The sequence below is a fragment of the Plecotus auritus genome (assembly GCF_963455305.1).
Source record: "Plecotus auritus genome assembly, chromosome: 1".
Lineage (NCBI taxonomy): Eukaryota > Metazoa > Chordata > Mammalia > Chiroptera > Vespertilionidae > Plecotus > Plecotus auritus.
This window is the reverse complement of record NC_137770.1, coordinates 232,229,592-232,252,388: the sequence shown is the minus strand read 5'-3', so window position 1 is coordinate 232,252,388 and position 22,797 is coordinate 232,229,592. Positions and strand designations below refer to the sequence as shown.

The 22,797-nt window shown below is 40.0% G+C and overlaps 1 protein-coding gene across 8 annotated transcripts in view; it reads left to right on the top strand.

The window, feature by feature from the left end:
• TBC1D19 (TBC1 domain family member 19) overlaps positions 1-22,516 on the top strand; it is a 102,507-nt gene extending 79,991 nt beyond the window's left edge. For 4 of the 8 annotated variants that reach the window (XM_080657969.1, XM_080657973.1, XM_080657974.1 and 1 more), the window contains 6 exons: positions 8,643-8,675; positions 9,962-10,071; positions 12,241-12,332; positions 16,272-16,387; positions 20,765-20,835; positions 21,832-22,516. In XM_080657969.1, coding sequence (XP_080514095.1) covers positions 8,643-8,675; positions 9,962-10,071; positions 12,241-12,332; positions 16,272-16,387; positions 20,765-20,835; positions 21,832-21,906 — 497 coding nt within the window. In that variant the 3' untranslated portion in view covers positions 21,907-22,516. Of the gene's footprint in view, positions 1-8,642; positions 8,676-9,086; positions 9,117-9,961; positions 10,072-12,240; positions 12,333-14,134; positions 14,538-16,271; positions 16,388-20,764; positions 20,836-21,831 lie in introns of those variants that run through there. The other 4 variants (XM_080657968.1, XM_080657972.1, XM_080657970.1 and 1 more) reach the window with 3 other exon arrangements.
• Positions 22,517-22,797: the final 281 nt, after the last annotated feature.

The window sequence follows — 22,797 nt, the reverse complement described above, 5'->3', positions numbered from 1 at the left end:
CTCTAATGTCAGCTCCAAGAGGACAAGGACCGGAATAGTTCTGGTGCCCAGCCAGGTATCCAGCACCTGGAGTCATGCGAGGCAGGGGGTCCCTGATCAGCAGCATTCGCACATGAATGAGGGAATGAAGGTAGAAGACTATGGAGGAGCAGGAACAGAAGCAGGAAGGCAAGACTTACACATGGTGCTGGCTGAGACCGAAGCAAACTTCCCAATCTGCTGTGCCATTTGTTTCCTATAAGACAGAGAAGGTCATTCATTGCCAGGGAACATTAAGTAGAGGAGTTTTAAGACTCTAGAGCAGTGGTTCTCAACCAAGGGCAATTCTACCGCCACTTCCCAACCCTCCGAGAACATTCAGCAATGTCTGAAGATGCTTCTCATTATCACAACCAGGGGGAAGAAGGTGCCACCAGTATGTCGCAATGCTGCTAAAAGTCCTACAGTGCACAGGGCAGCTCCTTGTAATAAAGATTAGGGAAGGTTTTTTTTAAGAAATCATGAAAATAGGTCATTTTAAATCTGCTTGCAAGTGTCCAGTTGATAAATAGCAATCCACTTTGTCATCTATATTAATTAAATAAATTCAAAACATCTCATAATCTAAAATTCATTTGATGTGTAACTTTAGACATAAGTTGTAAACCTAATTAAAATGTTATATCAAGTATGACTTTTACGTTGATATTTAAATACAGATATGTTCTGATGTTTGGGGAAATTTTAAGTACTAAAAGTAACAAAGTCATATTCTGAAGTTCGAATTCAGGAAGATCATGGAAATACTTAGAACACAATTTATCCATTGTCCTAATCCCTATTCTTCCTGACCAGTAGGTTCATGTGGAATGAGGATAAACAGAGGAAATGATTATTTCAACAAATGAATTAAATAAACTGTATTATGTAATCCCAAATGAAAGAGTGTCAAAATTTGCTTTTAACTGGAGTGATGGTAAAATGAATCAGATGTGAGAGTTATAGTACAACTATAAATGTTAAGTATTAATAGAGACAGTGAGGAAATGAAGGGAAAATATTTAAAGTGCAAAGCATGTTAATATTTGGGGTATCTCTGAGTCATATTTACTATTTATATCTCATCTAGTTTAAGATTTATTTTTGTTGACAATGTTTAACATTCTGAGCTTTGTCAAAGGCCCGTTTAATTTGTACTTTGTGAAATTATTCCTATTGAATGGAGTGGGCAATTAATATTTAAGACTTTCTTCAGATTGATAAGGGAAGGATAGGATCTTAAAATAATCATTCATAGCAGACTCTTAGACTAGATAAGAGACGGTGTCTCACATCCCAATGTCTGCTAGAAGTAATACTCCCGGACGATGGCCAGGTGGGTGAAACTCAACCCTTGAAACACTGAAGTGATGAGAGCCAAAGGAAAGTATTTTAAAACACTGGCCAAGAACATGACAGCCTCTAAGATCAAAGACATGTTCTAGGTGGTATGTGCCCTAGAGTGTTAATGGATTCTTCAGTGCTTCTTATGCCTCCTACTTCTGTTTGCCAGAATCTTGACTTTGTCCTTCTTCAACAGAGTGGACTGTGTACCTTTTCTTGGAGTCTTAAGCCCTGGTTAATCTTGATTAAGCTGAAACGAATCCTTATCTAACACAGAACAAGATTTTCTTACATTTAAGCTGATGCTGAAATGTGGTGCTCTCCAATCTGAGAGCATAAAATAGCTACAGTTATTGACGCATCTGCTGTGTATTAAACACTATACTTGTGTACTTTAAACATATTAACTCATTGGTATTTAGTACAGCCCAATGAAGTTGTTCTTATTGGCCGGTGATTTTCAGGAATAAAAATGGAGACTCGGAGTGTTGGTAGTTTGCCTAGAATCACACGGTATTCAAATTCCATCTGTGTGTGACTTCATTGGCCATTTCAAAGCCAACACTGAGCTACTAAGAGTTTCCTGTTCTATATGGTGATTACTTATTCATAAATTATTATACTTTAATATTTTATTTATAAGTCTTGATTATATTTATAATTGCTCAGATTTCTATCATTAACAACACATATTGAGCATCTTACTCGTAGAAGATACCGTGTTGCATGGTAAAGATAATACGCAGTGTGAATTGTGGCCATTGCCTCATATAGCTTATACCTTAGTGCTTAAAGAACAACTATCGATTTCAGAACTTTGGGGAAATGTAATGAAAGTGTGATTAGCTGTGAGTTGTCTTAATACATGCATCCCTTTCTGCTGCTTGGCATTTCATTCACTGTAAGCTGTCATTCACTGTAAGCTTCTAATTAAAAGTGCCTTGTCCTAACTAAGGTGTTCTTACACTTAGAAGACTCTTTTTTTAAAATTTCTTTATTGATTAAGGTATTACATATGTGTCCTCATCACCCCATTAATCTCCCAACCCTTAATAAATATTTATAGAAGATGAAAATCATAATAGTAAGATCTTCATCTCTGACTACCGTGATCTGATTTTGCAGATGTTTCTATAGGAACTTAGTGAAAGGAAAACATTTTTGCAGTAAGATTATAGGAGTTTTGTATACAGTAATAGCAATCTACTTTGAGAGTTTATTCTGTTGGGAGAGAGAAAAACAAAAAAAGTGATTATAATACACTATGATAAGAGAAGGAAACATTAGTTAAGTATAGACTTTGCATCATCAGGTGTGATGCTGAGCACATTACATACATGACCTTATTTAATCCTCACAATCTCACTGGTATTATCCAATGAGGTTGAAGGGTTAAAGGTGAAGACGGGTCTATTCCTAACCTTCATAGGGCTCAGGCAGGAGTGCAAATAGAGGCCCACCTACCATAAGTCTAGATATTTAAACATTATACGTCAGACTAATAAACTGATAAAGTCTACTCTGTTTTCTTGTCTTAACAGATAAAGGGCTGGGCAAAAGTAGGTGTAGAGTTGTGAGTACACGAAAGAGTTTATTCTTGCGTTATTATTTATTAATTATTGTATTATTGATTTGTATTATAACTGTAAACCTACTTTGCCCATCTCTATATTCCTTTATAGCAATCTGGAAGCCAGGTTCAAATTCAGATTCTCAGGCTCCTCAGCAGTCCCTAGCGGTGATATCCCCACCCCTTCCCAGGCATGGCTCCATCCCACACCTGGACAGGCTTCATGCGTGTGCATGTGGACCTCCCAGCCTGCAGGTGCACGCTCTGTTCACACCTTCCACAAATAGCCCCTTTGGCCACCTCTCCACCCCGAGGGTGGCTCCACCAAATAGGCCATGCAGAGCCCGGAAGCTGGCCAGGGGCTTTTGGGCTGGGAATTGCAGTCTTGGGTACCTGGGTTGTGTTCTGAAAGGAGGGACACGGAGTCTGGCTGAGGGGTACAGTTAGAGGTGGACCAGAACAGGGCCTTTACTCCATGCCCCCTCCCTGCTCCTGCCTTGGTCTAAGAGTAGTACCGGAGCGGGAAACAGGTTAATGAACTGATACAGCGTACATGGTAGAAAGTGGGATAGCCAAAATCATGCCGACTGTCTAGGTGCGTAGAGAAGGGGCACTTCAATCAATGAGGGCAAGTGAGTTGATGCAAGAGTACGATTAGTGAATTGACCAGGGGTAAGGAGCAGGGATTGTCAGGGAGACCTGCAGAGGAGTGTTGATTTTAAAACCTTGAAGGGGTGGGTCCAGCACGGGGCTGGAGGTGGAGGAGAGCATTGCCTACAGCCCTTGTCCTAAGCCCAAGGCTGAAGGAGGGGTGGCAATCAAGTCGGTAGGATTAGAGTTGTGCTTGTGGCTTAGGGGGGAGAGAGGAGACTGCTGATGTTGGATTCTGGCCAAATCCTGAACAGTGAAGTGTCTCTTCCCCTAGAGCAGTGGTTCTCAACCTTTCTAATGCCGAGACCCTTTAATACAGTTCCTCATGTTGTGGTGACCCCCAACCATAAAATTATTTTCGTTGCTACTTCATAACTGTAATTTTGCTACTGTTATGAATCGTAAATATCTGTGTTTTCCGATGGTCTTAGGCTCTACAGCAGTCGCGACCCACAGGTTGAGAACCGCTAGCAGGGTCGCCTAAGACCATCGGAAAACACAGATATTTACGATTCATAACAGTAGCAAAATTACAGTTATGAAGTAGCAACGAAAATAATTTTATGGTTGGGGGTCACCACAACATGAGGAACTGTATTAAAGGGTCTCGGCATTAGAAAGGTTGAGAACCATTGCCCTAGAGGGACAGAAAGGAACACAGTCACATTTAGGGCTGCGGGCTGAGGGAGAACAAGAAGGCAAAGATGACTCACAGCTTTCTTTCCTGAAGACCAGGCGGGTAAGGAGTCCTTTACAGAAACAGAATCCAGAATGAGGCGCATGATACTGGGCTTTCCCAGTTTGACTTGCAGGTCAATGAAGACATACTGGTGGAAGGAGAGAGAAAACGAATACGACAGAGTATCTAGGAAAGTAGCTACAGGTAAGGAGTGGCCTGAAGGGAGAACCAGCCACACGCATGCACACACGCACACACGTGTACACACACAGCAGCGGGAGTTTCTGGGAGGCAGGGAGCCTGATCTGCCAGGGGCCTCAGTGCCGGGGCGGCTCCAATTGGAGAAGCAACTTAGTTGCTCTGGGCCAAGACACACAGAGGAGATCCCTGGGTTTAGCAGTAGAAGTTGGGGTTATAGGGCTAGAAACCAGTTTACAAAGAGATGGGGACAGATAATGAGAACATAAAGGAAGTTAATTTAGATAATTTTCAAAAAAGTAAGCTCGGCTTCATGGGAAGGAGAGAGACTAGAGATTTGTTAGATGGGAAAGTGGGGTCCGGGGAAGAAAATGGATGTTTAACGATGACATAGTGGAGGATATTTATAATAATGTGTGATGTCCTTGGCTGAAAGGCTGCAGTGGAATAGGACAGACTGGAGCTGTGAGTACTTTGCTAGGACCCACCCACCCCTGCCTCCCTTCATTAGTGGGAGAGAGAGCAGATGCCCCCTCTCCGCCTGGAGCCCTGCTAATCTGCACAGACTGACTGCAGTCTGTCCGTCACCACTGGAAGCCCGGGCTTCCAGGCCACCCCGCCCTGGGCTCTCACCCCATGGCGTCTGTGGCTCTTTTGTCAGTGAGGCCTCCCCCTTCCCTCCGTGATTTCCCTTCATAGCACTTACCACTGTCCAGCATCTACTCACTATTTCGTTATGATATTTCTGTCCCTGATAAAAAGGAAGCTCTAACTGTCAGGACCGTGTCCGGCACATGTAGAGGCTCAAACATATTTGCTGAGTGTTGCACATGAGGGGAGGAGGGGAGAATGGATGGGCAGGATTCCAAAGCCAAGGTTGGCCAATTCTTTCTGAAAAGGGCCAGGTGGGAAATATCTTACATTTTCTGGCCACAAACAGTCTCCATCACACATTCTTCTTTGTTGCTTTTTAAAAAAATAATCCCTTAAAATATAAAAGCCATTTTTAGCTCATGGGCTGCACAGAAACAAGCCAGAGACCTGACTAGCTTGCCCGCCGCGGGGAAGACAGGGAACCAGGCCTGGGGTACAGGTGAAGCTGTCAGCTCCTCAGGGAAGTGAGAAAACCTGTAACATGTGAGGGACACCGGGGTAACGAACAGGCAGCAGGGGGCTCACGGCATCCCCCTCGCACCCCCTCCTCTGAGGACCAAAGCAAGCTCTGGCATTGGGTGTGAAGAGCAGGAGAGGTTAAAAGAACAGGATGGCTACTCAGATAGAGATGAACAAGAACAATGATAAGCAGCACAGGATTCAGCCACAGATGGACAACACGAACGTGGTGTGTTCTGGAAGACTGAGGGGAGTGGGGGAAGGACACCCTGAGAATCACAGCTTGTGATGCTGTAAAAATCCAAAGGTGGTTGGTGGCATGCTTGTTCCCAATAATATTGGATTTTCCTCATATTCTGTGATAGAATTACTTCTAGAAACAACAAAGGAATATGAGCTTATTTATGAGTGATCATATCAATGTTAACTTTTATTAAGGGCCTATGATGATTATTAACTAGGGGCCCAGTGCACGAATTCATGCACCTTGAAAGGAACTGTGGGCTGCGAGGCTGCGGTAGGCACAGGTGGGTCTCGGCCCATCCTCCACACCCCGCCCGGCCCCTCCTGCCACAGCTCCCTGTCTGCTGGCAGTCCCGATACCGCTGCTCCGCTTCTGCTCCCATGCGCTGATGACACCAGCCCTGCTTGCACCCGCTGAGGGCACAGAGTGATTTGGGCCAGCACCATCAGCGGGTGCGAGCAGCAGGTATGAGCAGCAGCTGCTGCCTGATCGCCCCTCAGGAGCAGGGGAAGGTGGAGAAGCCCTCAGGGGCGATTAGGACCGGCAGCCACTGTTCGCACTGCTGATGATGCCGAGCAATTGGGACTGGCACTGGACACCGGCAGTGGGTGTGAGTAACGGCTCCAGCGCTGGCTGCAAGTGCAAGCGGGGCTGGCACTGGCGGTGGATGTGAGCGGCAGCTCTGGTGCTGGCAGCAGGTGTGAGCAGGGCCGGCGCCAGCAGTAGGTGGGAGTGCCAGGTGGGACCGCGGCGCGCGGGAGCTAAGAATTTTCAGTAACCACCAGAGGCTTGCCCCGATGACAGCGACCAGTGCCCTGCCTCGGTCTGGTGCCCCCATTCACGTGCTTCACCATCCTGCCACAGCCAATGCCCGCCATATTCCATGCATGCCCCCAGGTGATCAGCGCACATCATAGCGATCAGTTGTTCGGTTGTTCCACCATTCAGTCTATTTGCATATTAGCCTTTTATTATATAGGATGGCTAAGATACAGCCATATCTCATTTAATCATATCATGAGGCTCTAGCATTATCTCTGATTGACAGATGAGGAAACTGAAGCTTAGAGAAGTTAAGAATCTCACCCAAAAGGCATAAAGCATAAAGTTGTTAAATGATAGAGCTAGATGAACCCAATCGAATCTGTCTGACACTCAGTCTATTCTCTTAACTTACCACAATAAGGTGCTAATTAATGAATTACTATCAGCATGGAGGGCATCTCTAGTGACAAGTCCTATCACTCTGCCTTGTTCAGACTTTTAGATGAGGACTTAGATGGTATACTTAGAATACTTCAGTACGGTGGGACCAGGAAGAGTAGGGAATACAGGATTGTCCCAAACTGGGATGGCTCACCGAAGAACAAATGTGAAAGAGGTGAGAATATAATCCTTTACTTAGGTCAGAAACAGCTGTGCAGTGTCTTAGCTGTGTGGTGCACAGGGAGGGAAAATGCTTGGCGGTTTCAGTCACCTCACTGTAAGGACTGTGGTGAGCTGCAGCTGGTCCAGGGGAAATAGAGTAAGGAAACTCTTCAGGACCACTATGTGAGGACAAGTTAGACTTGTTCTGTGTGACCTCTGTGGTCAGACCAGGGAATAATAAGTGAGGCTTCCACGGAGCCAGAGCTCAACTCAGCATGAGAAATAACTCCCCCAAGTTCAACCTGTTCAACATTTGCAACCAGCTGCATTGGGAACTAATGCATGCCCTGCTGCTGGACGTGCTTTAAATGGAGACTGAACAAGAATGTGTTATAACTCACTCTAGATGACCTTGGAAGGCCCTGCCTCTGAGCATGTCGATGATTAAAGCATTTCTATACTATTTTTCAAAAACAGTAAACTTCTCAGCTTTCTCCTGTAATGTGTTTGCAGCCTGATTGGCACAGTGATAGATATTCACTGGTATGTATATTGCAGAACTTCTGTTTTGAAGCTAGGTTGTACAAATTCTGATTTTTCACTTACAATGTGGCAAGATTTTTAGCACACTAAGTTAGGCTTTGAGTATTTCTCTAAAGTGGATGTGTCATTTACTTGTGTGTAATTCTTGCCAAAGATTACACTGAATTTGTACCATATTCCTGCCAATACTTTTTCTAAACCACATTCTATGAAAAAATTTTTGATAAGTTTACAGAGGAATGTATCTCTACAAGGGTACCTTGGAATGCTCCCTTTCCTTTTAACAGATTGTATTCAAATTTACAGGATAAATTTGTTTCAGGAAGGACATAATCTATTCATTTTCTGAGACCATATAATTAGTTCTTTTTTTTTTTAAATATATTTTATTGATATTTTACAGAGAGGAAGGGAGAGGGATAGAGAGCTAGAAACATCGATGGGAGAGAAACATCGATCAGCTGCCTCCTGCACACCTCCCACTGGGGATGTGCCCGCAACCAAGGTACATGCCCTTGACCGGAATCGAACCCGGGACCCTTCAGTCCGCAGGCCGACGCTCTATCCACTGAGCCAAACCGGTTTCGGCCATATAATTAGTTCTTTACCTTAGTTCTGAGAACTGCCTTCTAGTTTTGCCCTGTTTTTGTAGTATATATTCAAAGTTTTAATTTTTCAACATTACCAATAGACAATTAACTGGATATATATTGCAAACCTCTAGTTTGCTATATTAAAGATATTAAAAAGCATTTATTTTTGTTAGTTACCATCACTATGTCTTTCTGACATAAATGAACAAAGTAGAAACAAAAAATAGGAAAACTTTCTATTTTCAGTTTTAATCCTTTAAAGTTTACCTAATAATTCAGTGGGCATACTAATTGAAAAGAAATACTTTTTTTTTTTTTTAGGTGTAATCCCTTTTCATGGATTTTCAATGTATGGTAAGTTGAATTTGAAAATATTCACTGTTTTATTACACTTTAGAAAATTAAACATGAAGATCACACTTTATAGCACATCACCACACACTTAAGTGATTGTGAACATTTTTAAACATTGAGTTTTGTATTTGTTTATATGTCCAATGAAAAAAACAATGTCGTCATAATTGCTTGGATGGTGAGCTTGACAAATTAGAATTAAAACAAACTGAGACTCATAGACACAGACAACAGTATGGTGGTTAGGAGGGAAGGAAGATAGTAAAGGATAAAGGGGGCCAAATATATGGTGACAGAAGATTGTTGTCCCCACTATTGCTGCCCCCAACCTTTAGGCCAAACAGATACACATTAATGCTTTACTTTTGTAAAAAGAATCAGCAGTAAATTAATACTTTTCTTTGTAAAAAGGCCCTCCGTGTCCTACATCAGATAACCACGGTGAGTGATGTAATACAAAACGTTGAAAACTAGCCTCCAGTGAAAAGGAGTCAAGGGTAGGGCCTAGGACCTTTGCCTTATGCTCTCCTTGGTGGTGTCGGCCGGGGTGACTGATGCTGTAATGTAATGTTGCTGTGCACACCAGTAGGCCGGGGAAATTGTGGATTATAGGGTGCTCTGCTTTATCTCTTTTATAAGAGGAACTTAAAATAGAAAACCTACAAAGGTTAAGGACATAAATTTTACCTCTAATAATAAAAAATGCTAGCCCTTTTGTCCTGTTTTAATAATTTCACCTGCAAGAATTTTTCAAGCAAATCGTTTTTAAAAGGGGTACTTGAATGATTTGGAGGACAATTAATGATGTCAGAAAGTTTAAATCTTCTAACAATTCTCAGAGCACAAAATGCATCAACTCCTGGTTGTTCACATTTCTAGTCATTGAAATAGTCTAAGGTTTATACACACAGGGAGAAAATGTTTGCTAAGGAAATAGATGATGCTATAGAGGTTAAGTATACTACTTTAGAAAAATATGTTAAGCATTCACAAATACTTGAGCCGTAACCACTTATTTAGTTAGAACCAGTAGACTAGAATAATCATAATTCATCCCCCCAGGAACTCTAGTTAGTCCCTTACCACTTCAGTTTTAGTTACTGTCTTTCTTTCAAATTATAATATTTATGTCTTTTAAAATTTGATTAAAACTTTCCTCTAGTTTAAACTTGTCTATGAATGAATATTACTATAAGAGATGGACTTACTCTTTAATTTTCATAAATTTATCTTTTAAATTTTAATAGTTCTGCAGTATTACCAATGATTTTTTTTTATTCTTTCAGTTGCACCACTTTGTTTTCTATACAATGAACCTTCCAAATTGTATCAGATATTCCGTGAGATGTATGTGCGTTTTTTCTTCAGACTTCATTCCATCTCTTCTCATCCTTCTGTAAGTTCATAAAAAACTGGATCAAATCAGACTCTAATCTGTTTTTCATCCCCAAAAAAAGTCTCTTACTCAATTAAAATATAAAGCAACAAATTTTCACTTCTGATGTCGCCAACAAGGTTCTATCAAATAAACAAAAGAGAAGAAGAAACTGATATTTAAATATTTTGGTAATAATTAAAAGGGGAAAAGTCCTTTATCAATTGCATTTAAGTGATCTTTTATATGTTACAAGAAAAACATAGAAATGTCTGTATTATCCTCTTTGGCAAAAATGCCCACCTTCCTTGAGGACTGATTTCCTCACCTACGGAGTGAGGTTAACATTGTGTTCCTGAGGCCTGCAGAGCTGCGGCAAAGCCTGCAGAGCACCCGGTGGCACTGGCTCATGGCAGGTGTCCAGGAAATGCTGCTGTTTTCATTGTTAGGATTATCATCATCACCTCTTCTTTGTTGTTAATGAAAATCAAAAATGTATTTGTCACTTATTTTTCAGGTTCATGTTTGGCTAATTCTCAGTTATCATACTAGATATTTTTCTTGTATTTATTCAATAGGGAGCTCCTTTGGCCTCAGTATGAAAGTCAAGGAGAAGCAGATTGGGCATTGAGCATTTTTGTCTGTTTTATTTTGGCCGGTCCTTTGTTGTATCTTCTCCCTGCTGTGAGCCTGAGTAAAAGCAGTGCTTATTTTATTGCAGGTACACTTTTTCCACCTCTGGGCCTGTTTTGAGCAACTTGACTTACTCTCTGGAAGAAACATTAAATTGGAATGTGTCGGGGCTACCAAATTTCCCCAAAGAGGCACTGTCACTGCTGCTAAACTAAATGGTTGTCCTTCATTCCCCCAGCAAACTGTGTATTCCGATTCCCCTTCCTCCACCTCCAGTTTGCTCTCAGCATCGCTAGTGAAAGCTGGCAAATAACAGAAACCAGGGTGTCACCATGGCACAAAGGAGGCACCACCAGTTATCCTGGTTTCTTCTCTCTGAGACACCTTGATTTAGTGCTTATCTTACATGAATGCTTAATCTAGAATCCTCAGAAATATATTAAGAATTCTCTTTTCTAATGCTTCATTCTTAGCATCAGATTTCTTACACTCACATTCTATCCTGTTTATGCTTCAGAGTTTTGACCTGGCTGCTCAGTACACACCCATGAGTTTTCCCGTGCAGAGCTCCGAGGCTCAACACTGAGCCGTCTGGGTATTCCTCTGTCTCCATACGGACCCTGAGGTGTCCTTTTTCAGCTCATTGATTGGGCCAGTCCTGCCTCTGCCCTTTCTTTATTCTGTGGAATAAAGACTTAGAAGTGGCCGGCTCCTTTTCTGGCTTGCAGCTAGACTGAACTATTTGGAACCATTACAGCTCGTTTTCTTCAGAAATTCAAAAAGAGGATTAAAACTTCCTTACCAAAATCAACCCTGAGGAATGCTGAGCTGCAAGAAAGACTTTATTCAGAGTTGTCAAGTAAAAAATGCACTTGCAAAACATCTGCTTAAATTGGTTACTTCCTGTACTCTACAAATAATGCCCTTTTAGGAAAGTAGACTTCAGTAAAAAAATAATCTTTGTATGAAATAATAAAAAATCTTGTTTGATAACTTTCTGGTGCAAATCTCAAGCAGTCAGCAGTCAGTCTTTCCCTGTGGATGGATTTCAAAGAAAGTGGAAAAAATCAGGAAATTCTTTCCCTGATGGGTGAGGCAGCTGGCAGAGAAGCGATATGTGGGGGGAGAAAGTAAAGGGTGTGGCTGTGGCACCAGAGAAATACCTGGAAACTGGCATGCTTCCAGAAAAAACTAATTTGCTGGGCCTAAGTGATAATGCATGGCTTACAAAGTAGCAGCTTTCCTATAAAACGATGTTTTCTTTGGACTCTCTGAATATTACATACCAAGTTATGTGGGGAGCCTATTGTGTTAAAAGGAGGCTCCATTGCATATCTGTAAGAGTAGGTTTCCATAAAGAGAAATAAAATCTTTAAATACAATGTTGGAAATCATTAGTGTATGTCCTGTTTTTGACTCTAAAACAATATAAAAATATGTTGACAAAATATTTATGTTGATACTGGTTTTCTCCTTTTCATTTGAATAATTTATCAGCAGAGTTAATTTTTAAATACTAAAATATGTATTCCTCTTGTGACTTATTATTGTTTGCAGGGTATTGTGTCACTCTGTTTGCTATTTGAGACTCTTCTTCAAACTTATCTCCCCCAACTCTTTTATCATCTACGAGAAATTGGGGCTCAACCGTGAGTATTTTCCTCTCCTAATTGAAGAATAGATTGTTTGACATTGGAAGGTTCTTTTTCATCATTGTAAATCACTTGCAAAGATGCAGTAATTTTTCAGAGAAATTAAACTAACAATTGTCCCTATAAAGCAGTTATCAAGTAGTAAATTGTAAGTCTGCATTGTACCAAAAATTCTTGGAAGGATTATTTGCTAGGATTTTTGTGCCCAGTATAATTATCACTAAAATGAACAAATTTCTATTCATAATGAAAGGTGTTGGCCAAAACTGAAGCAAAAGTTTGTGGGAACAACTACTACCTGAGAAATGTGATAATACTAAAATTAAGTCAGTTTAGGCTAAATTGATCAGAGAGCACTTTATGAGAGCTATGTAAGTTTAAAATTCGCTCTTGTTAAAGGAAACTAAATCAGTTACCTATCAATGGTCGTACACTGTGATTTTTCCTTCCAAAAGTTTGAATATTTGTTCATATTTCTCAATATGAGTTATCAGAATATGCAGGATACCTCTGGACTTAAATTCCATTGGTTCTCTTCTCTCTTTTTTAAAATAACAATGTATATAAGGCAACAGAAATTTCTAAATGACTTTACAGTGTTTTGTTACTATATTCTCTGTGCAACAATTTCCTTCTATTCAGGAGGGCATATTTGAAAGGAGCATTAACTCTTTGAGGCCACAAAAGGAGTTAATGAGAAATGGAACAGTTTAGTGTTTATATTCTCCACACTTAAATCCACAGCAGATGGATGGATGAGTGGGTGGATTTAAGAGACAGACCCAGATTCAAATTCTAGCTCTGCTAAATTGTATAATCCTGGTAAAGTTATTTAAATTATCTAAGTCTCAATTTCTTTCTTTAAATCAGGATAGTTTAAATTCCTCATTTTTTAAATCAAGAGAATTTCTATCTCATGCAGTTGTTTCAAGATTGAATGATTAGATAGCTAATATATAGATAGATGATATATAGATCTCTTTCTTTGTCTCTCTATTTTTTTTCTCTAAAACACCATTGAATTTCAGACTTCTTAGATCTTAGAACTGCCATTTATAAAAACAACATCTCATATCATACATTGATAATACTAAGTCGATATTATTTCCTTGGTAGCCATTAAAAAACAGGAATTTGTTAATGATGAAGATTATAAGACAAAAATGTGGTAGAAATATTGTATATTGAATATAACTAGACTTTACTAGAATGAAGACAGTTGATTGCTAGAAACTAAAATTCTGATATTTGATATTTTTGTAGCCTATTTATACACTTTAGTCATTAAAAGTAAATTTATTTTAATGACATGATAAACATTAAAATTCTTATGCAGGAAAAAGTATAAAAATTCAATTGTCAAGCTAGAAATAAATTTTTCAAAGGCTTTCATGAATTAAAACTGATAGTGTTGGAAGGTTTTTAATTCAATATTTAATTTCGTTAATAGATATAGAACTATTCAAGTTTACCTATTTCTTCTTGATTAAGCTTTGGTACTTTGTTCATTTTATCTGTTATCTTATTTATGGACATAAAGTTACTTTTAATAGTCCCTAATTATTCCCAATTAGCCTTTTGATATCTATAGACTCAGAGTGACTTCAGCTCTCCCAATCCTGAGATTGATATTTGTATCTTCTCTCTCTTTTTTGTTCTGACTATAGGTTTATTAATTTTATTATTTTTTGAAAGAGCCAGTTTTGGGTTTTATTGATTTTGTCTATTGTTTTTCTGCGTTAAATATCATAGCATAAGCTCTTACACTTATTATTTTCTTCCTTATGGTTGCTTTTCAGGGGTCCTCAAACTACGGCCCGCGGGCCACATGCAGCCCGCCGAGGACATTTATCCGGCCCACCGGGTGCCGCTGCCTGTCCTGCTTAGCAGCCGACTCGTCCCAGGCCTGCAGAGCGCATAAGAATTTGTTCATAGTTTTTTTTTTTTAAACTATAGTCCAGCCCTCCAATGGTCTGAGGGACAGTGAACTGGCCCCCTGTTTAAAAAGTTTGAGGACCCCTGCTTTAGATTTATTTTCCTCTTGCCTTGCTACTTGTTTAAGGTGAAAGTTAGATCAATGGTTTGAGAGCTTTCTTCTTTTCTAATAATGTTATCAATTGCCCTCGAAGGACTGCTTTACCTCTATCCAACAAATTTTGATATATTGTGCTTTCATTGTCATTAAATTCAAAATATTTCTTAATTTCTCTTGTGACTTTCTCTTTGACTATGGGTTATATAGAGTGTGTTGTTTAATTTCAAAATATTTGTAAAAATCTATCATCTTTTTATTATTGACTAGAGGCCCAATGCACGAAGTTCATGCACTGGAAGGGGGGTGTCCCTCAGCCTGGCCTGTGCCCTCTTGCAGTCAGACATCCCTCTTACAGTCCGGGACCCCTCGCTCCTTACCGCTTGGCTCACTGCTCCTTAGCACTGCCGCAAAGGCAGGAGAGGCTCCCACCACCACCGCTGCGCTTGCCAGCCGTGAGCCTGGCTTCTGGCTGCGCGGTGCTCCCCCTGTGGGAGAACACTGACCACCAGGGGGCAGCTCCTGCATTGAGCATCTGCCCCCTGGGGGTCAGGGCGCATCATAGCGACCAGTCATTCTGGTAGTTCCACCGTAATGGTCGCTTAGGCTTTTATTATATAGACTAGAGGCCTGGTGCACCAATTCATGCACAGGTGGGGTCTGGCTGGCTGCGGAGAGGGGCTGAGAGTGGTTGGCTGGCCAGCCTCACCCCCCCCATCGGGGGCAGGGCCGGCCAGGGGGAGGGAAGAACACAATATGGTACTATTGTTCTAATAAGATGCTATGAGAGATCCAGTAAAATGAGATTAGTTGAAGTTAATAATTTAGACTTAAAAATCAAATGAATTTAAAATTTTTAAATATTCAGTGGCCAAAAGTTTCTTTGACATCTCTAAAAAAATATTTTAAAACCAACCAAAACACCTAATTTGTCAATATTATTTTGTACTTTGTATTTTGTTCTATTAGAACAATAGTTTTCTCTTTCATATTGAGAAATTTCTGAAACTTTGGGTCTTTTTTCAGTCTTACTAGAGTTAATATGACACCAACAAAGACAATATCTGGGCCCCTTCCTCCTGCTTTAAGAAAATAGCACAGATATTTACCTACATAATAGTATAACAGTTCCATCAAAGAGTTTGTCTAGCATCTCTCAGGGACAGAAAAATTATGTTTAGATAGTAATGGATAGTACAGAAGGAATCAGGCCAAATAGTTCATTTCCTGATTCCAGAGATAAATTGTTGTTGTAACATAACCTGCTTATAAATAGTGGGCTCTCATACCTCTTAGGGTTTTTTTTGGGGGGGTGGGGGGGAGGTGGAATTTAGTTGCATTTTCTGGTCGATCTTTCAGAGTTATGATAACCCCTCCTCTTTAAAATGAAGGGTTTGAAATTAGAAATCTATTTCTTAGTTCCCTTAAAACTTTAAAACTATTTTTCTTTGTCTTCAAAAATTCCTTTTATTCATCCTATGTAGCCATTTGACTGAGATGGAGGAATATAATTTATTGAGTAGGAAAATTATGCAGCTATCAAGCACTCGTTCAAGTATTTTGAAAAAAAAATTCCAATGATCATGGCTTGCCTGAAACTGTCAAGACTACAAGATCAATTCACTGATAGCTTATTAGTATATACGCTGAGAAATAGAAGGTAGAAGTGAGTCTTCGAAAGGCTGGACTGTAGCATAAAGGAGGGTCAGCAGATATAATTCTTCCTCTCAATACTTTGAGACCAATCATTTGAAGACGCATGGTGTTGTAAGTGCTCAGGTGATTTCTAAGATTCATTTAACAACAGAATTGGCTGGGCTCTTCCAACCTTTGGTAAGACGGTGCCTTTTCAAAAGAAAGAGAAAAAAACATTGGTAAAGTTTATTCTTTTTCTTTGCTTACAGACTTCGCATATCATTTAAATGGATGGTTCGAGCTTTCTCTGGATACTTAGCTACAGATCAGCTCTTGCTTTTGTGGGACAGAATCCTAGGATACAACTCTCTAGAAATTCTTGCTGGTAAGAGTAAGTGCTTATTTGTAAGACACATGCTGTTTCTATAGTGAAGCCCTTTTCCTCTCTAACATTCACCATCTGTAATTGGAGTTTAAGTCTACACTTATCTGTCATTGTTAATTCATGAACACGTATCTGCCTTGGAAGGCAAGTGCTGAGGTTCTGTGATCTAGATACTTCTGGGTAACTGCCCAACACCAGTCTATCCCCAGTCTTTCTTTTTGGCTCCCAGGGAAGTTCGTTTCTCCCCCTCCACCACTTTCAGTCCGACCAGGGCTTTCCGTCTCAGCACCTGGGAGGCCTGTGCAACAGAGTGTAGGTACACACTCCACCCCGGGTTCCTCTGACCGTCTTCGTGTTTGTTCTGTGCCCCAGCTCAACTGCTGCCTGAAATCCTAACTGACGCTGAGCCTCCCCGCGCTTCTCTACTTCAACTTACACTGAATTCAAAACCTTTTCCTTTTTGCTAGTGGTCTCTGACTCCTGCCCTGGTGGCTGAATTTCCTTTTAGGTATTCTCTTAAACAAAAATATTTTATGTGTTGTTGTTTTTTTCAGGAAGTCAGACTCCCCTCTCATTTAATAATTCAGCAGTTTTTACAACAGATATTACACAAGGCAACTGTATAACACAGAGAGCACAGATTCTTACTGATTATATTATTTTGCTTCTCTTGTACAAAGTAGACTCAGTTATTTTTATCATTGATATTATCAGAAAATTCAAATAAATATTACAAGGTTTTTACAACAATGGATGGAAAGCGGAAAAGTAGGCAGAGTACGGGGTCCGACCTTCTCCAGTTGTGTGATATTGAATAAACTATTTAATCTGTGTAAGCCTTTGTTTCCTTACCTTATATCGCTAGTATAGTATGACACCTTTCTGGGATACTGTGGAAATAATGCTTAAGTGAAGATGTTTTCCTTGTCGAAGGTTCTCTAGGGACCATATTAACATAGTATTGACTGCTGAGAGGTCTAGAGTAATTGGGTGGCATTTTGAAAAGGAAAATTAGAGTAATAATAAAATGTCACAAAGATAAATATCACCCCTGGTGTACTCACTTACTGAGATATCACTTACTGATGTTTTCTATCTCAATGGTTTTTAAACCCCATCTAAATATGCGTAGGAAAGAATGGTCTGACCTCGTCTCTTTTGGCTGAATGAAGTGAATTATATAAACTAGAGATAGAAGGGTTTTAGAAGTCCTCAGGTATCACTTCTTTCACACGTTTTTCTCCGGCAGTCCTCACCCCCTGAACACTTTGGTGCAGGGTAGTCCCTGTCTTACCAGGTCACCCATTTCATTTCTGGATAATAGGACTTGCTGAAATGTACGCCGGGTAAACCAGAGTCATCAGCATGGTTTTTCTACTCTCAGAAACCCCTCCTTTCCCCAAAGTCTTCTATTTTCCCAGCTAAATGGACTTGTTTTCTGTTCCCATTTCTCAGGCAACAGGATTTTAGTCTTTCCACCAAATAACTCTCCTCAGGGTGGGTCCTAAGTTTTGAAAGTATTGTATTAGAGCTTTTTGTATCATTTCAAAAAGATACTAGAGTGTGTTAATGAAAAGGGTTCAGTATAAGAAAGTACTTTCTAATAACTAGGACTTTCCGAAAGTAGAATAGACTTTTTAATTGTCACCTGAAGGGTTGAAATTTCTACTATGAAAGAAATGCTGACTTAGAAGGCCTTCAAGGTCTCTTCCAATTTAAATGTTCTCTTTCGCCCTTCAGCAAGCTGAAGTAAAAGAGGAATAAATTAATATTGAATACTGCATTTGCTCTAAGCAGGCACATGCTATGAACGTAGTACCTGAAATAAAAGTTAATGATGAATAGGTAGAAATTCAGTCCACACTGTTGCAGGCATCTACTCTTTCCCCGTGGTTTTTACAAACCAGCAGGGAAGAGTTATAGACCATGTAGAACGGCACCAGACTGAGGGGTGCTCACACCATGGAATGCCAACGAAGAGCCACAGGGCAGATAATTTCAGGTAGATGGATACAAATTAGTTTGATTATTTGAAGTATTTTGTTACTTTTTTGTTCTGAATATTTGGGGTCCATCTTTTTTGCTCAAATGAGTTATTAAATATAGTCCTTAGAAATATTTTAGTAAATATTACTGGCTTTATTTGTGAATTAATTAGAGCCTTTGTAGAACAATTTAAAGCAAAGGTGCCTTAATGTTCATGATAGAATTGCTTAAAATTAAAGTAATGAGAATAGTTTGAAAGACCAAAGTAAATATTAGCATTTCTATATATCAGATGAAACATGATTTCAGTGGAAAACACCCTAAAGTATAGACCTTTTCTCCCGGGCAAACAAAGCCGTTCTGTGGAAGGGCTGGGCAGAGCAAACAAGAGCAGGCAGAGAGGAACTTCTGTGATGCGACACCAAGATAAATAAAGGTTATGAGCACATGAGCATTCTGGGTGCTGAGGTCACGTAGTGACCTGCTCTTTCTTCCCTCCTCTACATTTGGAAAAACAATTTCCCGCCATGCAAACTCTTTCCTGTACAGCAGATCTGACCCTCCTGCCAGTTTCTCACTGACTGTTGAATTATGCACAGAAGGGGAAGGCGTGCTCACACGCCTTCGCTTCTAAATGTCTACCTGGTCAAACATGGTTCCAGGTACTGGGAAACCATGTAGACGTTGCTGGTCCACATGCATGGATTTCTTTGATATTCTTGTAAACACAGAAGCTCAGTGACTTTAAAGTACTCAAGTTTTCTCTTTTTCAACTAAAGGGAAAATTCTGTGTCGCAGATCTCTTGTGAGCCTTGCTACACGTTAAATAATGCCAGCTGACTTAACTTCTTAAATTTTGTTTACCACTACCATTTGCCCCCCAGGATTTTTCTCTCTGGCTAATGTTCATGCTTTTTTGCAAAGCTGTCAAAAACCTGTCCTCCTCTAGAAAAATGCCTGTGCTTCCCTGTCACTGGGGAAATTAGGGGACTGCACCCTGACTTCCCCTTCTACCAGGGCCACCTGGCATCACCCTTCATGCTATCTCTAGAAGTTACCCTGAGGGATAGCAGAGAAGACAGTCTTAGGAAGCACACAGATTTCCACGTCAGGAATAAATCGTTACTGCTAACATTCATGTCAATAATGTCATCACATGGTGATTAGATGCACCGGCCAGAGCCCAGTTATATTCAGTCTACTGTTTTATATCTGTGTGATTTAAACATGTCACCCAAGCTTACTGTGCCTCAGTTTCTGCATTAGTAAAATGGGGCGATAGTAGTATTTTACTCATAGAGATGGTGTAATAATTAATTGCTATTTTCATTATTCCCATAGAAAAATCTGTGTGTGCGTGTGTGTGTGTGTGTGTGTGTGTGTGTGTGTGTGTGTTCTAGCTATGCACTGTACTTAGGAACCAGTCTTCCAATAATTTTGTAGATTTCATTTCCTAAACTTCAGTTCTTATTGGGCAGTGAATGCATTACCACCTCAGGTGATGGAATAAACAAGGGAGAGGGACAAGTCAAGAATCATCTCCAGGGAGTACTGTCTCCTTATCGGGTTGCCTTCCTCTTCCACGGGCCCTTCCGTTGTTCACGATGACTCATTCTCCCACGTGGCCTTCTAGGGGAGATTACATAAGAAGTGGTGCATGTTAGCATTGCTCGTTTTTCATATGCTTATGCTTAATGAAAACAAAAACCCAAAGGTTGTTTTCTATTCAAAGTAGAACATTAATCTTCAAGATGTTTATAATGGTTTTTTCAGTTTCAGCTTTTCCCTGTAGCCAAATGCAGGCTCAGCCTCCCAGCAGCCCTCCCCACAGGCAAGTCCATTTGTGACCCTCTAAGAAAGAGCAACGCTTGGTATAACAATATGAATACAACAAGATATTGCGAAGATACTTTTAAGAAAAGGTGTTATTGCCACATTTTTATCATGATGCCACCTCAATACATAGGAAACACGATGTGATATATTAAAAAATCCAGTCATCTTATAACTTTTTAGAAGCCTCTCTATTGCATTAGTAAGAAACACCTGCATGGAAATAAACCTTAATTTAAAGACAGTCATTAGAGCTTCATGCCATTTAAAAACTGTTATAATTTAAGTTGTAAGTATGAAGGAAGCAATTTATAAAATGGCTTTTCAGGGCCTTTGAATTTTTCTTTTCCCCAAAACTGTGAGATACAGTTTATCAGCCACCAGGCACTGTTCTCCAGAGGCAATCTCTGGAGATTCGTCGCAGGACCTTCGCTCAGTGCGGGCGTGTGCTCGTGTAAAGCACCCGTTGTGAGCTCTCGTGCGGGGTTGTGGGCACAGCAGTACACTTGTGGGGCTGATGAGTGGCCAGCAGTTGAAATTGTGTGCATTCTCTTCCAGTCCTGGCAGCTGCCGTGTTTGCCTTCCGAGCAGTCAACCTGATGGAGGTGACATCACTGGCTGCAGCTGAAGTAAGGATAAGTTTCACTCCGAAGGGATGGAAATAGCTCCTGAGGGCCTGCCAGCCTCGGGCACTTGAGTCTCAGATGCCTGAGACACACTTTACTCATAGCCTACGTTTTTAATGTGGGTAAAACCTGTAAGTTCTGAGCTAAGTCGTATTAGGTATTCAGAATTCCTTAATGACTTGGAAATAATCTTGTGGGAGAGTCATAAACAAGATTATTGTAGAAAGCCATTCTAATCATTATGGGAAACAATGTGCCTAGTAATTTTAAATAGAAACTATTGGGTCTTACGTTGTGTTTTCTTATTAGTGTTTACATCCATGTGTGAAGCTCATGAAACAAAGAAAAACTAGCTGAGAGAGTTAAAGGGCATGTGTTTGGACGATATACTAATGATAAATGGGCTTTCTTGGTTGTTTTTAATTGTGAGTTAATTACTTAAAGCTGGTTCCTTTTCAGTAGTATACCTGAAACATGGTTAAATTAAACAGTGGCTTACCATATTACTCTATTTGTTATCTCTCATAGAATCATACATTTTATCCTTAAAATAGCCGCCTACATTCTTTGTTTAAAGGGAAGAGGATGTTTATGCGTCTTGCAACTGAATAAACATTAGTCCCATCTCAAAATGATTTCCTGAAGTCAGTTACTCCTTATACTACTACCACAGAATGAGGATTCCTAATGTACGTTTATTTATAGAAGCAAGTTGAAATGTTAGACCTCTTATAAACTCATGCTACCTTGTATATTTGAAGAAGGCTCAAGGCTAAAGTCCATGCTAGCATTTTGCACATGTTCTAACATTAAGATACACAGAGAAGAGAAGGACCATTGTAGCTTTATTACAGAGGTTAGGACACATCTGAAGAATTTAGAGTGTGCGTCGATGCCAGCATCACATTGTGATAGCATTTCTGTTGCCTCTTATTTCATAGGCTTCACTTTGCTGATGAGAATACTGACATTAATAATTCTTTTTTTTGTTTGTTTCAGGCAGTTCTTGCTGACCTTTCTACTTTAAAAGTTATGCCTCTTCTTCAGATTTTTTTGTTTGCTACTGTCACCTGATCTTCTTCAAGGTCACTGACAACGCAAAGTTTTTCATTAGAAGCTAATCATGAACTATGCAAACTGCATAAAACCAAAATCCACTTCGTATATAAGCCAATAAAGATCATGTTCCCTCCTCAGTTAAACAAACCTAAGTCATTTTTTGCTTTATGAAAAAATAACTCAGCACACCAAATATTGCACTGCATGCTGCTGATTTTCAAGAGAGAAGCAATGGACTGAACTTCTGGCGACTTGAGCGTACTATAGATACAATCCTGACCTGTAAAAAGCATGCGACAACATATGCAATAAGAACTAAAGATGCTGTAATAAACTTGAAGAGGTAATGCAGCCTCTGGGACAATTCTCTTATGTCAGTTTGTAAATTTATCTCTAGATAATGTATTATTTTATCTTATAAATTGCTCTTCACTCAGAACCAGGGGTGGGGTAGGATGTGGGAAGAAGACTTGAAAAAGATAACGCTTTTAAGTAGAAATTCAAATGTGCTTTGGTGTTTTTAACAATGTTTCTTTCCCCAGAGATTTTCTAGATCTCTCTCCACTTTATTTCTCACTTAATGTTTTGTACTAGGGGAGGTCAAATACAGTTATGTCCACCTGCCAGTATTGTATTCTTTATTTCCTGGGGTAGGGGAGAAAATCAAAATTATGGCATAATCTGTTCAAACTTCTCAACCTTTCATCCTGCAATTAGAAGATGACACTGCTGAGGCCTGTTGCCAGATTCTGTTACTTTGGAGGACACCTAAGGATTCAAGGAAGGGAATGAAATATCAAAACCATATTTGCTTTTCTGCCGGTTGGTTTAATGAGGTTTACTTCTAGGGAAGAGCAGCTGCGAGAGCAGCAATAGGTACTGGACATTCCCTCCAGAACTGAAATC